The sequence below is a fragment of the Acomys russatus genome, chromosome 4, assembly GCF_903995435.1.
Source record: "Acomys russatus chromosome 4, mAcoRus1.1, whole genome shotgun sequence".
NCBI lineage: Eukaryota > Metazoa > Chordata > Mammalia > Rodentia > Muridae > Acomys > Acomys russatus.
The window spans coordinates 1,921,282-1,937,704 of NC_067140.1; the positions used below are offsets into that span (position 1 = coordinate 1,921,282).

At 49.6% G+C, this 16,423-nt stretch overlaps 1 protein-coding gene across 1 annotated transcript; it reads left to right on the top strand.

The window, feature by feature from the left end:
* Positions 1-832: 832 nt before the first annotated feature.
* Zcchc3 (zinc finger CCHC-type containing 3) lies at positions 833-2,359 on the top strand. The gene has a single exon (XM_051143500.1). The coding sequence runs from the start codon at positions 905-907 to the stop codon at positions 2,114-2,116; it is 1,212 nt and encodes a 403-aa protein (XP_050999457.1). The 5' UTR covers positions 833-904; the 3' UTR covers positions 2,117-2,359.
* The last annotated feature ends 14,064 nt before the right edge of the window (positions 2,360-16,423 follow it).

Below are 16,423 nucleotides of genomic sequence, written 5' to 3' on the forward strand. Positions count from 1 at the left end.
ATGGATCAAAATAAAATAATAAAAAACACCAGCGAAAGGATACAGGTGTTAATAGGAAAATTTAAAAGTAGTATTAAGTAGCTCTGGAGCGTGGAACTCAAGGTTTTGCCTGACTCTGCCTTTAGAGTGCTGGGATTGTGTACCACCTTACCAACACTGTGTTGTGTGTATGTGGTTTTTCGAGACAGGGTCTGTGTAGCCTTGGCTGTCCTGGACTCACTTTGTAGACCAGGCTGGCCTCGAACTCACAGAGATCCGCCTGCCTCTGCCTTGCGAGTGCTGGGATTAAAGGCGTGCGCCAGCACCGCCCGGCTCACATTTTTAGTTTTATGCGTGTGCTCGTATTCCGCAGAAGCCAGGGTTAGTTGTAAGCCGCCTGACGCTGAGCCCTCTCTCCAGCCCTTAAATTAAAAATAAAAAAAGTTAATGGTAAAGCCTTCACAGAAATCGTTCAACTTCACTGTATAATGAGTTCATAACCTAAAAATGGTGGGAGGGGGACGTATTGTAATGTACTTTGGGGGCCGCCATTTCTTTTGCTTTTTAACTGAAAGGACACTCAAAAGATGAGCGAGACCAAGGCGAACTCCTCACAGCCTTCGGGCGGTGAGCGCTCTGCTCCTGGAATGCAACTGAGGTCGGCTTTGCCAAACGCCAAAACCTCGAGAGCCGCGGGGAGGCGCGGCCGTGCGCGGAGGCGGCGGGCGAGGGCCCGGGCTGTCTCCGGCCAGCACGAGATTCGCGCACACACGCTTCGGAAGAGGGCGGAAGCCAGGAGAGTCGGATTTCAGAGCGGGGGCGGGAAGTGGCCTCCGCAGCCCGCGGTGTTCTCCGGAGCGGGCGCGCGCCAGGAGCACCTCTGGCCGCGGCGGGAGCGAGTGGAGGATGCTGGGAAAGAGGTAACATGGCCACCGGCGGCGGAGCAGAGGAGGAGCCACCGCGGGGCCGGCCGCAGGTCTCGCTCGCCGCGCGGCCCGTGCCCCGCGCCGAGGAAACCGAGGGCGTCCGCGAGAAGATGGGCTGGGCACAGGTGGTTAAGAACCTGGCGGAGAAGAAAGGCGACTTCCGCGAGCCGCGGCGGCGCGAAGAAGCAGGCAGCGGTGCGAGTGGCGCGCTCGATAGCCCCGGGGGCCTGGCCGCACCGGATCCCAGTGACTTCCCCCCCGCCGGTCGAGGGGACCCAAAGGGCCGCCGGAGAGACCCTGCGGGTGAGGCGGCAGACGCTTACAGAAAGAAGGGCGCGGGCGGCGCGGGAGACCCCGGTCGAAGGAAGAAAAGCGAGGTGGCAGGGACGGCGGCGGCCATGGCGACCCCCGCCAGGCCCGGCGCGACCGAAGATGCAAGTGAGCGACCGCTGCAGGACGAGCCACCGGCTGCTGGTCCCGGGAAGGGCCGCTTCCTCGTGCGCATCTGTTTCCAGGGAGACGAGAGCGCCTGTCCGACCCGGGACTTCGTGGTGGGAACGCTCATCCTGCGCTCCGTCGGCATGGACCCGGACGACATCTACGCGGTCATCCAGATCCCCGGCAGCCGCGAGTTCGACGTGAGCTTCCGATCGGCCGACAAGCTAGCCTTGTTCCTCCGCGTCTACGAGGAGAAGCGGGAGGTGGAGGACTGCTGGGAGAACTTCGTGGTTTTGGGGCGGAGCAAATCCAGCTTGAAGACCCTCTTCATCCTCTTCCGGAACGAGACCGTGGACGTGGAGGATATCGTGACCTGGCTCAAGCGTCACTGCGACGTGCTGGCCGTGCCCGTGAAAGTGACCGACAGGTTTGGGATCTGGACCGGGGAGTATAAGTGCGAGATTGAGCTGCGCCAGGGGGAGGGCGGAGTGAGGCACCTGCCCGGGGCCTTCTTCTTGGGAGCAGAGAGAGGCTATAGCTGGTACAAGGGGCAGCCCAAGACGTGCTTTAAATGTGGTTCCCGGACCCACATGAGCGGCACCTGCACTCAGGACAGGTGTTTCAGGTGCGGGGAAGAGGGGCACCTGAGCCCTTACTGCCGGAAGGTCATCGTGTGCAACCTCTGTGGCAAGAGAGGACATGCTTTTGCCCAGTGTCCCAAAGCAGTTCACAATTCCGTGGCAGCTCAGCTCACTAGCGTGGCGGGGAACTGAACGCGCATCCGTCTGCCAGGGTGGACACACAGCCAGCTTACCCCTCTTAAGTGCCAAAACTAATTGTTTAAAGACTTTTTTTTTTTTTTTAAATCGTTTTGGACGGAGATATTTCTAAAACCTACCAGAGACGTTCTCTCTATGCCTTTTTTAAACCGCGTGTGCTCCTTTTCGGCCTGTTTGAAATGGTGAATTTTACGAGTAAGGACTGTTCGGAACTGTAGAGTGCAGATCTGTTGCCTGTCCCCCCGACCCTCCCCCCCTTCCTGTTTTGTATTTGTTTTGGTACTTCGTTGATTCCTTTCACCTCTCCCCCGCCAGTCTCCCTACTTTGTACTTTGTACTACCTCCCTCATACGTTGTCTCCTTAACAAGATTTTTTGCGCTTTGGGCTGACTTGGTCATCTTTATGCCTCAGCCCGGGTCCAGGGCCCAGCGCGGGATAGGCACTCCCATCAAGTGTTTTATTGGATCGAAAACGTTGCTGACTGGCTTCTGTCAAGGGTGTCTACCGTCTGCAGCTCTCTGCTGGGCCCTTAGCATGTGCTACTTCAATGTGGTATCAGACTTGGTGAAAACGTGTTGCTGGGAGTGTGTGATCTGAATAAGCTCTGAATGGCGGCCAAGGGCCTCTCAGTGGCATAAAAAATGTACCGACTTTGTGACAGCTCTTTGTGGTGGCTCGGAAGTCATACATTCCTTCTGGAAAAGACCCAAGAGGTGGTTTGTTGGGTTTTCTTCAGGAGAGGTTGTTTTTGGGTTTGTGTTTAAAGACAGGGTCTCACAGTGTCTCGCCCTGGCCGGCTTGGAACTTGGCTGCGTTCATAGAACAGGCTGGCATCAAACGTGCGGCGACCCCCTCACCTCTGCCTCCCTGAAGGGTGTTTTCAACTAACCCCTTGGATTTCCAGCAAAGGAAATGACCCCAGAGAAGTTCAGTGATGTGTGGGGCCTCAGATAGTCCACAACAGAGTCCCTTGACCCCAAGCCCGGTGCTCATCTGCTACCTCTCACACCTCACAGCACTCCTCAACACTGGTGGGCCACGCAAGTCGGCTCTCTCCCCTGGATGGCCTCAGCACAGCGCTGAGAAACCATGCCCAGGAGGAGCGGAGAGAGAGGGCTTGCCTTGCCACTTCATAGTACTTGGGAGCCAGGGCAGGGACCAAGGCACACACTAGGCCGCCTGCATCAGCCCCATGGACTACCACATCTTACATGGTCCAGGGCCTTCCGGGTCCACGGTCCCCTCAGTGAAGAAACTTACCAGATGTTTACATTTGCACCTCTGCCTCAGCTACTAGGAACCCTAGGGAAGGTAGCACAACTCATCTTCAACCTCTGACCCTCAGGACGTAGGTGGTTTGAACCCAGAATCATGACTGAGCTGTAAACTCAAAATGTTCTTGGGGAACCAGGCCAAGATGGACAGAAGGCCTGGGTCAAAAATGTTTCCAAGTTAAAATGAAAGACAGTAAACTGCCCTTCTTCAGTTTTTGTCTTTGCTGTTTTGCTATTTCCTTGTGGCTTAGAATGTAAAATCAACTGTTAAGATTTGTTCTGAATAAATATTTATCTTTCGTATTACTGTGTTTTGTTTTTTTGTTTTTTCCTGAAGTGTTAGATGAAGTTGCAGAGCCCTGAGTTCCTCGCTGTTTCTCTAACCTGCAGGCACTAGCCAGGCCTTGTGTAGTTACCTAAACCCAGTGCTGTTGCCTTCGCTCAGTTCACTGTTTGTTGTTTGTTTTTCCTTTTTCCAGACAAGGTCTCTCTCTATGTTAGCCTTGGCTGTCCTGGGCTAGCTTTGTAGTTCAGGTCAGCCTCTAACTCACAGGATCCGCCTACCTCTGCCTCCCACGTGCTGGGATTAAAGGTGTGTGCCACCATGCCAGGCTCACTGTTAAACTATTTTGTGTGAGTTTTTCAGGTTATTTTTTTTTTTTTTGAGGGGAGGGGGTGTTGTTTCAGGTTTTGGTTTTTTGAAGCGGGGTATCTGTGTAGCCTAGGCTGTCATGGAACTCGGAGACCCCAGTACAGACTCACCACGCCAGGCACGGAACTCTCAATCCTGCCTGGGCCTACTTCCTGTTGTGTTTGAGCGCTCCCGCAAGCAGAACACTGCTGGAAATATGTGTGAAGTAGGCATCTGGGCAAAATAAGAGGCCAGGTCTCTGGACCCGATGCTGCTAATCCTTTGAAGGGCTAACAGCGGTGAAGTGTTTGAAGATTTGATTATTAACAGAATGAAGTTCCCAGCGTCGGATTCTCAGAGTTGGAGATTTGAGGAGTCTCTTGGGAACTTGCTTTCTTAACCAGCTCAACCCCTCCTTCCTGGGTCGAAAAGCCGTCAGACTCCCTCCCCTTTTTTTTCTCTTCCCCCCCCCCCCCCCCGCCCTCCATTATCCCTCCAACCGCGCTGGCAGCCTCCTAGAGAAAGCGGGCTTTCAGCACACTCCCCCTCCCCTTCCTCCCAGCAGGCTGTGTGCCTGTGCCTAGGAGCTGGTGTTTGAAGGAGCCTTCTCTCGACGCCCATCCCCCACCCCATGGAATCCCGAGGAAGAAACTGCTTCCCTGCCCATCCCCCTCGGGATGCACGCCAGAGCCTCCAGCAGACAGTGCAGGCCCTAGCTAGAACACAGCAAACCTCCCCCAGCTTCCTCTCCCCGTCAGAGCGCAGCCCCCGAGCTGCAGTTCCTCAGGGAGGCTGCCAGACCAGTGCGTTTGTTCAGCTTTCCAGAGCCTGCCCCGGCTGCAAACAGGCCCAGTGTGGCACTCTGAAGGACCACCATCCACTAAGGTAGGGCTTTGGTGGAGATGGGTGGACAGGTAACCAAGCCCGTACTTAAGCTACGTGTTGTCTAGAAGGATCTAAAGCAAATAAATGTCAAAAGGCAAGGTCTTGCCTGATTCCCACCAGAGGAAGCCACAGTAGACGCGGCCCCAAGCAGAGATCACACAGAGCTAGGGAGACAGCTCCGGGACGCCATGCCTTCCTGCCTGTCTGCCTGCCTGCCATGCCCGCATGTCAGCTGAGGGTTGCACATGTGGCCAGGAGACGATGGGGCTAGAAGGCCATGTCTTTAGGACAGTGATTTTTGTCTCTGGACTTCCAGTCACAGCTCTCCATTCTGGCAGCTTCAACATTTGTAAAGGGTCCTTTGGAAGTATCTAGAAGTCACAAGATGGACAAGGAAAGGTACTTTACACTGAGGTCAGAGACAACTTCGCACAAAAATACCCGGAATGGGCCTTTAATCCCAGCACTTGGGCAAGCAGAGGCCAGCCTGGTTGACAGTTCCAGGACAGTCAGGCCTACGTGAGGTCCTGTCTTGAAAACAAAACCAGCAAACCCTTAAGTGACATGGAAAGGAAAAGAAAGTAAGGAGGTAAGCTGAGAGAAAGCAAGAGTGCTGCTGACCTATGCAAAAGTGGGAGCAATTAAATAGAAGATTCTAGAAACTTGAGTGAACTGTGGTGCACCAGCCCAGGTGTGTGTACAAGCTGTAGGTATTAAAAAATGGATCCTGGGCTGGCTGGTAGTGGTGGCATCTGGATCATCACAGGTGAGCTACCGGTTATCAAGAGACAGGAGGCCACTACTGGTGGTTTGAGGGCACACTGCTAAAGCTAACGCTCAAGGCAAGCTGCTGCGATGAAGCACCCATCATCAATGCCACTGGTGAGATGGCAGAAATCAAAATCCCATGCCCGCCACAGCGAGGGTCAGAGCCTGGGAGAGGACAGTTTAACAAACAATAGAAAGGGTTTTTTTGTTTTTTTGTTTTTGGTTTTTCAAGACAAGAGTTTCTCTGTTGTGTAGCCCTGGCTGCCCTGGAACTCTTTGTAGACCAGGCTGGCCTCGAACTCACAGAGATTCACCTGCCTCTGCCGCCCAAGTGAAAAGAGATTTATTCAATGTGGCCACTCTGGGAAGAGGAACACAGAGGCCAGGTCCATCTTTGGGGTTCTAACATAAGTTTAACGTTTAAATAGAGGTAAACATTGTCCTGGCCAAGCTGTCAAATGCGCTTTGTGCTCCAGTGGGTCTCACGGCATGGTGATTGTCAGGACTGGGTGAGCTCTCCCTCCTGCAGACAGGCTTCCTGACCGGCGGCTGGCAGCCCTTTTTGTTTCCCAACATGGGAATAAAGGAAACTCAAATGTCTGGGTTTTACTGTGTTGATAACCTCAGAGTCAAAGAAGGATCACAAGTTTCTAGAATATTCTCCATCCCTGTTCAGGTGGGTAGCAAGGTGATGCACACTTGCAGTCCGAGCACTTGGTACTTGGGAGGCTGAGCCAGGAGAGATCAAGTCCAGCCTGGGCAACGTAAAATTTCACAGTGGTTCACGCCCATCATTCCAGCACTCCACAGGCTAAAGTAGTCGGACGGTGAGTTTGAAGCTAGCCTGAACTACAACGCAAGATCGGAGAGAGAGAGAGAGAGCAGATTTGAGTCGCTAAAGAATTTTTTGTTTTGCTTTGGTTTTTTGTTTTTGTTTTTTGAGACAAGGTTTCTCTGTGTAGCCTTGGCTGTCCTAGACTCACTTTATAGACCAGGCTGCCCTCAAACTCACAGCGATCCACCTGCCTCTGCCTCCCGAGTGCTGGGATTACAGGCATGCGCCACCACGCCCGGTTAGTCGCTAAAGAATTTTTAAGTGGGGAAGTCATGTACATTGTTTGGGATGTTTTTACTTATTTATAGTATCAAAGCTTGAACACACAGATTAGGCAGGCTCTCTACCTCTGAGCTATAACCCCAAGCCCAGGGATGAGGTTTTAAGTATCCAGTAAAGAGAAAAAAGAAAAAAGAAAAAAAAAAAAGAAAGGAAAATGAAAAGTCCAACTGGGGGCTGAGAACAGTATGACCTGGTGGCAATCGATACCTTGAATCTGGAAGGTGGGGATGCCTAGAGAGCAGCGAGATCAAGAGAGACTTAATGGCTGGCTGGGAAGAGTGTAAGCGTTAGAGGTCTTCCATACAACCATGAAGACCTGGATTCAATCAGCAATGCCTGTCAAAAAGCCAGCTGTGACTGGACAGTGGCGGTGCACGCCTTTTATCCCAGCATTGATAAAGGCTGAGGTAGGCAGATCTCTGAGTCCTGGCCAGCCTGGTCTACAGAGTGAGTTCCAGGACAGCCAAACACTACTGTTGACTTTTTTTTTTTTTTTTTCAATTTGGGGTATTGAAGCTTCTACCTTCCTTCCATCAACTCCTTAACCCTGGGTAAGTGGAGAGAGGGGTGCAGACCCCTTTACTTCTCCCAGCTGTTTAGGGTCAATTGGGTTCTTTCAGGGCAATATCAATCTCTGCCAACAGCAAATGCAGCATGCAGTCACCTCCAAGCTGCTGCGTTGAATTTTTTTTTTTTCCCCTGTCTGCCATATCTGTCTCTGGTCTCTCTAAACTGCTCCATGCCTATGGCACATTTTCTTTCTCTCCAGACCCTTTTGTTTTGTTTTGTTTTTTTGAGAGGGTTTCTCTGTGTAGCCTTGGCTGCCCTGGACTTGCTTTGTAGACCAGGCTGGCCTCGAACTCACAGCAATCCGCCTACCTCTGCCTCCCGAGTGCTGGGATTAAAGACGTGCAGACTCTTATTTATCTCCCTCAGAGTCCTAGACAGTGCCCTTCTCCATGTCGCACAAGGCAGGTCGTTACCAGCTGGCAACGACCACGCCCCAAACAAGACAGTAATCGGTTGAGGACAAACTAAAGCCCAAACTAAAACCCCATACTTGGGACAAAAACAGAAACATGTTTACATAATATAACTGAATTACAAACAAACAGGGGGCTGGAGAGATGGCTCAGAGGTTAAGAGCACTGACCTCTCTTCGAGAGGTCCTGAGTTCAATTCCCAGCAACCACATGGTGGCTCACAACCATCTATAATGTGAGCTGATGCCCTCTTCTGGCCTGCAGGTGTACATGCAGGCAGAACACTGTATACATATTAATAAATAACTTAAGGTGTGGTGTCAAGTGTTGGAGAGTTACAGACATATAGGCAAACATCTGAGGCTCAGAACCAGCCAATGATAAATACGCTACCTATTTGCCAGTAAGTGACACTATCTCAAAAAACAAAACAAGCCCAGTGGTGGTGGCGCACGCCTTTAATCCCAGCACCTAGGAGGCAGAGGCAGGAGGATCTCTTTGCGTTCGAGGCCGGCCTGGTCTACAGAGAGAGTTCCAGGACAGCTAGAGCTGTTACACAGAGAAACCCTGTCTTGGGGAAAAACAAAACAAAACAAAATCTGTTTGGCATGTGGGCACAAAGCCCACTATTGTACTCTGGTTTACACACACGTGGTATATGTATACCCACATGCACATTCAAGAAAGATTTAGGAATCTGGATATCCTATCTCATGTTTGTAATCGCAACTGTTTGGAGGCTGAGGCAGGAGGACTGCCAAAAGTTGGAGGCTAGCCTGGACTAAGAGTGAGACTGTCTCTAATAAAAAATGAAAACAATCATAGGCATTCTTTCTGCTTCCTGGCCACCGCTGAGCCGTTAGTTCACTTTGTCAAAGCTGCCCTCCCTACTATGATGGACTGAAAACTGTGAGCTAAAATCAATTCATTCCTCCAGTCTGCAGCAGGAATGCTGTCTCAGCATGGATGGGTAGCTAGGGGAGGAGGGGAGTGGGCAGGTAGCACCGCCCTCAGCCTCCCAGGAGAGGGCTGAGCCTGAGAAATAAAAACAGGAACCACACAGCTGTGGCGTTGAGACTTCAAAACACACAAACCTCGTTGCATTACACCTTACTTGGTATGTATGTTTTTGTCTAAGGCTGTCATAACTCTGGCGCTAGGAGTTCACAGGGGCAGGTACTGGCCTTACACCAGGCCTATGGCCTTCATCTTCAGGCACCCTCTACCTTCGGGAGAACTAGGGGATAGCCTGTGTCAGGATCTGGGTTCAAAATGCTGCCAACCAAGGAGATCAGGACAAGATGGAATTACAGGTCAGTTTTCTTTCTTTGAGGATGGCTCTTCCAACCCCCCTCCAGGTAGCAGTGAGTGTTCCTTTAGCCCCCAAGCAGGGCCCCAGTACTCCTCCAGGCAGCCCTGCCCCCCCCACCCCCGCGCAGGGAGCTGGGGGCGGCACCCCTCTAAATTGCTCGCCCAAGCCTTGGTTGCCATGGGAACCGCAGCGCGGGCCGTCAGTGGTCCATAACTCACGCTCCAGCGACTCAGCCAATGGGCAGCAAGCCCCAGAGCACAGGTCACCAATCAGCCGGCTCTCACAACTGAGTACCCGGCCCCGCTACGGGGACGCCACCAACCAACAGTGACCCTGACATCCTTTATGGGTTCTCTAGAACGGGACTTGATTTTTTTTTTTTTTTTTTTTTTTAAAAGGAATGCTCCAAATTAGAAGGAACTGAAGAAAGGCCTCTCTTCCAGTTGCAGCACAAGTGCCCTCCGGCCTCATTTTGTGGTAGAAGAACGAACAATACATATGTTCAGGCAGTGAACTTATGTGCCACGGGCTTGATGTACCCTGGCTTTGCCAGTTTCTTTCACAAATGATCAAGAAATTTGTCCTCCTTCTTTTGTTCGGGTTTATTTATTTAGGCATGTCGAGACAGGATCTCACTATGTAGGTCTCCCGTGGCTATGAATTCGCAGCAATCCCTTTAGCTCGGCCTCCTGAGTGCTGAGTTACAGGTCAACATCACCTGCTCCCTCTTCCTTGCTGATATTTTAAATACAAATTACAAGTTGGGCGTGGTGGTGAAAGACTGCACTCCCAGCTCTTGGTAAGTGAAGGCAGGAAGGTCAGGGAATCAAGGGCCTTGCTGTAGGCTAGCTTTCACTAACATGTGACCAGTGCCTTTACCGGCTCAACCGTTCGGACTTTTTGACGCCGAGCCCATGAGACGTTGGCCTAATTAATATCTGGCTTTTATTTAATCCAGCCTAACTCTTGGATCCCAGACATATTAAAACTGAGGGATAAATTATCTTAATCCGTGGAAAGAAAAAAAATTCTGTTTTGGTTTGGTTTTGAAATAGAATCTCCTTAGCCAGGGTGGCCTTACTCATGGCACTGGAATTATAGACACGATCTTGCCACCTAACTCGAGAAATTTAGATTTTTATACTTGTAATTTCTTCGTTTCTTCTTTGCTTGCTTCTTTTAGATTCTGCTGCCTCGGCTCCCAAGTGCTGGGGTTGGTCACAGGCCTGAGCCACCAGGCCCCATAAGTCAGCCACATAACTGCTTTTTGTTTTGTTTTGGTTTAGTTTAGGTTTGTTTGGGGGGGGGGGTTGTTTGTTTGTTTTTCAAGACAGGATTTCTCTGTGTAGCCTTGGCTGTCCTGGACTCACTTTGTAGACCAGGCTAGCCTCGAACTCACATTAATCCACCTGCCTCTGCCTCCCGAGTGCTGGGATTAAAGGCGTGTGCCACCACGCCCGGCCACATAACTGTTAAGACACCCTAAACAACCTTCTAGAGACCATCTCCAAAAATAAGGTATGGAGCCACAGAGGACAACACCTGATATGGACCTCTGGCCTCCACATGTGTACACACGTGCATGCACACACATTTACACAATAATATCCTAATGACACACTTACGCTATCATAACCTCTGAGGGTTTTTTGTTTGTTTGAAGACAGTTTCTCTATTATATAGCTCTGGGTATCCTGGAACTCACTCTATAGACCAGGCTGGCCTCCAACTCACATCAATCCACCTGCCTCTGCCTCCCGAGTGCTGGGATTAAAGGCGTGCACCGCCATGTCTGGCTTCATAATCTCTGGGTTTGGTTTTGGTTTTTGAATACGTGACTGTACACGCGTATGATGCTTTGACAAAGGTGCCCCAGTGTATGTAGAGGTCAGAGGACAACTTTGTGGTTGCCCTGTCTCACCTTTGTGTGGGTTCCAGGGTCAAACTCAGGTTATCCTGTCTGTATCCTCAGACAGCAGGCACCTTTACCAACCTGCTGAGCCATCCTCTGGCCCAATCTCTGAATTTATTTTTTATTAAAGATTTATTTACTTATTACTGTGTACACAGTACTCTGCCTGCATATATATTTGCAGGCCAGAGGAGGGCATCAGAATTCATTACAGATGGTTGTGAGCCACCATGTGGTTGCTGGGAATTGAACTCAGGACCTCTGGAAGAGCAGTCAGTGCTCTTAACCCCTGAGCCATCTCTCCAGCGCTTATTTATTTATTTTTTTTTTTTAAAGAAATTTATTCAAGGGCCAGACATGGTGGTGAATGCCTTTAATCCCCGCACACAAGCGGCAGAGGTAGGTGGGTCTCTGAGTTGAAGGGCAGTCTGTGCCATACAGCAAGTAGTTCAGGCCGGCCAGGCCTGCCTGCATCAGGGTCCCAAATGCTCGCTTGTCTTCTCGTCCTGAACGTTCCCATAGAACCAGGTGAGGCTGGAAGATGGGGGTGTTTGGGGACCAGACAATTGGTGTGGGTCTAGCACGGTCACGTCCACACTAGCTGACGGTATCTTCCCTCTCTGGACACACATGGGGAGCCGCCAGTATGTGAGGGTCTTCTAGCTGCTTGGCATATACCATAGTGAGAAGAGAGAACAGGACGCATCCACCAACCTCATGGAGCTTCCGGGGCACAAAGAAGGGGACATTACAGAGATGCTGTGCAGTCTGGTACCAAGCAGCTGTGTGGGTATCGGGTACCTTGTCTGCAGAAAATTCAAAAAATAATAAAACGGATTCAGGCCAGCATGGTGGTGCATGCCTTTAATCCCAGCACTCGGGAGGCAGAGGCAAGCAGATCACTGTGAGTTTGAGGCCAGCCTGGTCTACAAAGTGAGTCTAGGACAGGTAAGGCTACACAGAGAAACCCTGTCTCAAAAACAAAATAAATAAACAATATTTACAAAAACAAAAACTGATTCAAGGGCAGGAGAGATGGCTTAGCAGTTAAGGGCACTAGCTGGTCTTCCAGAGAGGTTCCAGGGTCAATTACCAGGACCCACAGGGTTGTTGACAAGTGTCTAACTCCATTTCTTCTACCTCTTTGGGTACTAAGCACACATGTTGTGTGCTGACATACATATAGGCAAAACACTCATACACATAAAAAAAAATTTTTTTAATTGAAACACAGTCTGCTTTTTTTGTTTTTTGTTTTTTGTTTTGTTTTTTGTTTTTTCAAGACAGACAGGGTTTCTCTGTGTAGCCTTGACTGTCCTGGTCTCGCTTTGTAAACCAGGCTGGCCTCGAACTCACAGCTATCCACTTGCCTGTCTCCCAAGTGCTGGGATTAAAGATATGCATCACCACTGCCCAGCCCTCCCCCTCCACCCCAACCCCGTTTTTCGAGACAGGGTTTCTTTGTGTAGCTTTGGCTGTCCTGGACTCACTCCGTAGACCAGGCTGGCCTCTACCTCCTAGAGTGCTGGGATTACAGGCGTGTGCCACCACACCCAGCTCTGCAGTCAGCTTTCTATAAAGGCCTTGCAACCTCAGCTCTTGAACCACACCAGAGAAATAGTGTCTCTCTGTAAAGGGCACTCAGATGGTCTACCTTGAGTTTTCACAGCACATCTGTAAGCTCTAAACCGCTTACAGACATTTATAGGTAGCAGTATACAAGCAAAATCCATTCAAAGCATTCCAGCCACACAGTCAGCCCTATACCCCAGAAGCCAGAGGCAGCTAGCTCCATGCATCAGTTTTGAGGAAAGTTCCTCCCTGTACACGTTGATTCCTGCACAGACATGCCTCCCTTGGTTATTGTATGAGTCTGAGTTTACACAGCAGATTCAGACTAAACAACAGTAACACATCAGCTCTAAAACCGAAGAATCTGCTTTTTTGAGATGTTTACATCCTGTATTTTCATGTGGCCATTTGCAGTGTTTGCAATTAATTTCTTTTTTAAGTTTTGTTTATCTATTTATTTATTTGGGGGAGGGAAAAAAATGCCCCTGTGCCTGTCTGGATGGAGATCACAGGGCAAGTCTTAGGAACTGGTTCTCTCCACCATGTGGGTCCCAGGAATTGAACTCAGATTATCAGACTTGATGGCAAGTGCCTTTCCTTACTTAGCCATCTTGCTGGCCCCCTGCTTAAAAATTTAAAAGCCACAACATATAATTTAGTAAAGTTCTATTTCTACTGTTTATTAAAATATCATTTTACCCAATTTGAATACTTAATGCTGAAATTGGCTTTCATGTACTTACTTAATTTTTTTTTTTTTTTTTTTTTAGTTTTTAGTTTTTGTTTATTTCTGCAGCTCTGGGGATGGAACCCTGGGCTGTGACTTGCGTATTGGACAAGCTCCACAGGGCTGTGACTTGCGTATTGGACAAGCTCCACAACTACAGAGCCACAGCTGCAGCTGGCTCTTAGTTCTATTTTATTTTTTAAGATAAGAGTTTCAATATGTAGCCCTGACAGGCCTGAGACTCAATATAGAGACAAGGCTGGCCTCGAACTCTGCCTGTTCTTTCCTTAATGTGAATGGGAGTTTTGCCTGCATGCACGTCCCACACCACTTGTGTGCCTAGTGTCTACGGAGGCCAGGTAAAAGTGTTGGTTCGCAAGCCGGCCGTGGTGGCACACACCTTTAACCCCAGCACTCGGGAGGCAGAGGCAGGCAGATAGATGTGAGTTCTAGGCCAGCCTGGTCTACAAAGGAAGTCCAGGACAGCCAAAGCTACACAGAGAAACCCTGTCTTGGAAAAAAACAAAGAAAAAAAGGGTTGGTTCTCCTGAAACTGGCATTATAGATGATTGTGAGCCACCATGTAGGTGCTGGGACTTGAACCCTTGTCCTTTGGAAGAGCATAAGTGCTCTTCATTATTGAGCCATTTCTCCAGCCTTTATTCCACTTCTTGTTCTGAAATAATTACATATACAAAGTTCAATCAAAGAGATTTTCACTACCCATCCTTTTTTTCCCCCCAGAGACAGTTTCTCTGTGTAGCCTTGGCTGGCCTGGAACTCTCTGTCAGAAATTATATTAGTATTACTCACTTTTTAATGACTGCTACTTGAAAATATCATTTAAACACAGTGACTGTTTAAATGTTGTCTGCCCCAGGTGTCAGTGAGCTGAGTACACTAAAGAAAAGAAAGGTGGGGGGTCAGGGGCTGGTGAGATGGCTCAGCAGGTTAAGATGCTGTCCTGAAACCTAATGACTGGAACCCACATTCTGGAAGGAGAGAGGTTGTCCTCTGACCTCCATCCATGTGCCGTGGCATACACATGTGTACACACACAAGTGAATAAATAAATAAATAGAACCCAAGGTTGACCAAACCTTGTTATACCTATGGAACATATAACTGTACCTTTTGTTATTTTGGTTTAGGCCTGGGATTAAACCTAGAGTCTCATTTACGCCCCAGCCTTAAATGTGTATATATTTTTAAAATTATATACATAGGGGTATGCACACATGAATGCAGGTACTTGCCAAGGCCAGAAGTGAAGGGTCCCCACGAAGCTGGAGCTTAGCAGCCAGCTGTGAGCTATTCAATTTGGGGTTTTGGAATCAAACTCAGGTCCTCTGGAAGAGAAGCACACGGTCTCAACTACTATGGCGTCTCTCCAGCTCTACTACATGTGTGTATCTTTAGCTAGCTAGCTCTCTTCCTGTAAACTCATCCTAAGGAAACAGGCAAGGGGAGAAAGAAAAAAAGAAGAAGAAGAAAAAACAAAAAAACAAAAAAACAAGGGTCAGTTTTCAGTAACTTCAGCAATTACCTGAGCCAATCAAGTTATAAACAGGTTTATTTCAGTTGAGTGTTTGTGAGGTTTTCAGTCACAATTGATTGACATTGGCCCTAGAAAGCCAGAGAGCACAGCATGGTGGATGGGGATGGCCAAACAAAACAGTAAAAACAAAACCCCTGTTTACCTCAAAAGGGAAAAAAATTGGGAAGGATGTGTATTCAGATACTTCCTACCAGGGCCTGAGGACCCCCACCCTCACGCTGTACCTCTCTTAAAGCATACACTGACTTCTGAGAGCACCACTTTGGGAAACAAGCCATTCACTTATTCATCCTTTCATCGTTCATCCAGAAAGATTTCATGTAGCCCAAGCTGTCTTCCAGCCTGTACAGCACATGGTGATCTCGAGCCTCTGGTCCCTCTGCCTTAACCTCCGGAGTGCTGGGATTACAAGGGTGCACCACCACACCCAGTTTTATGTAGTTCTGGGGATCTGAAAATTGAAACCTCCATGGCTTCACGCATTCTTGGCAAGCGCTCTGCCAACTATCTGCACACACCTGTCATACACAGGGACTGGAGAGACGACTGCTATTGATCGCCACATACCTGTGCTTCTGTGGCCAACCATACGGGCGAAGTAAATCAAGTAAAACAGGAGTCACTTCTGTACTCCAGTAATCCTGCCTGCAAATGCAATGTCCTGCCCCTTAAATCTCTCATTTAGGGAGGCACATAAATGTCTCTTGACAAGGGGGGGGGGGGGGAATGGGTGAATTTGTTTCTCTCCATGGAACTCCCAGGCTGTCCTGTCTGTTCTAACCCCTGTAATAGAGAGGGCAGAATTTTTGTTTGCTTTCTAGTTTGTTTGCCAGCAGACCAGTCTCTGCCAGATGACCTATAGCTGTGCGGCAACCAACACAGGGCCTGTTACCTATGGAGTGCTACTAACTGAATGCATGAACACATGGCTGGAAAGGTGGTGGACTAGCCGACGTCGTTTTTCTTCTTCTGAGAACACTGAAGCAACTGGAAATTGCTTCTAAGAAATTAATCTAAGGATATGGTTGGGAATGACTCTGAGACACTGGCCTAATAGTTGCAGCTACAGGGTCAAAAAAAAAAAAGGTTGCAGAGAGGCTTAGAGCAATGAAAAGAAAGCTCTGCCAGCAATCTTTAAAAAAAATGTAGGCTGGGGTTGGTGGGGGCTTCAACGGGTTTTTGCTGGCTCCGAAGATGGGGCTGGAGAATGCCTCCACCTCACTGTGTGCCCTTTCCCCAGCCGCCTTGTCCGTCATGTCCTGCACCATGTTGGAGGTCGCGCAGGTGGAGGTGGGGGAACACAAGGGCCCGCCTGGTATAGCTGAGTACTATCACGCCAGTGTGTTTTGGGAGGACCAGAGAGTGATGAGGAGAGACCGGGAGGAGTCCCGACAGATGGCGGGAGTACTGTTGCAGGGCTGGGCCCTCCAGCACCTTGTGGACTTTGACTGTCACCTTGATGCCATTCGGCAGGACTGGACCAACCAGAGGCTCAACACTCAAATCACCCAGTAGGATGATCCTACCAATGGAAACGCCTGAACCAGGAGGGTCTGAATAC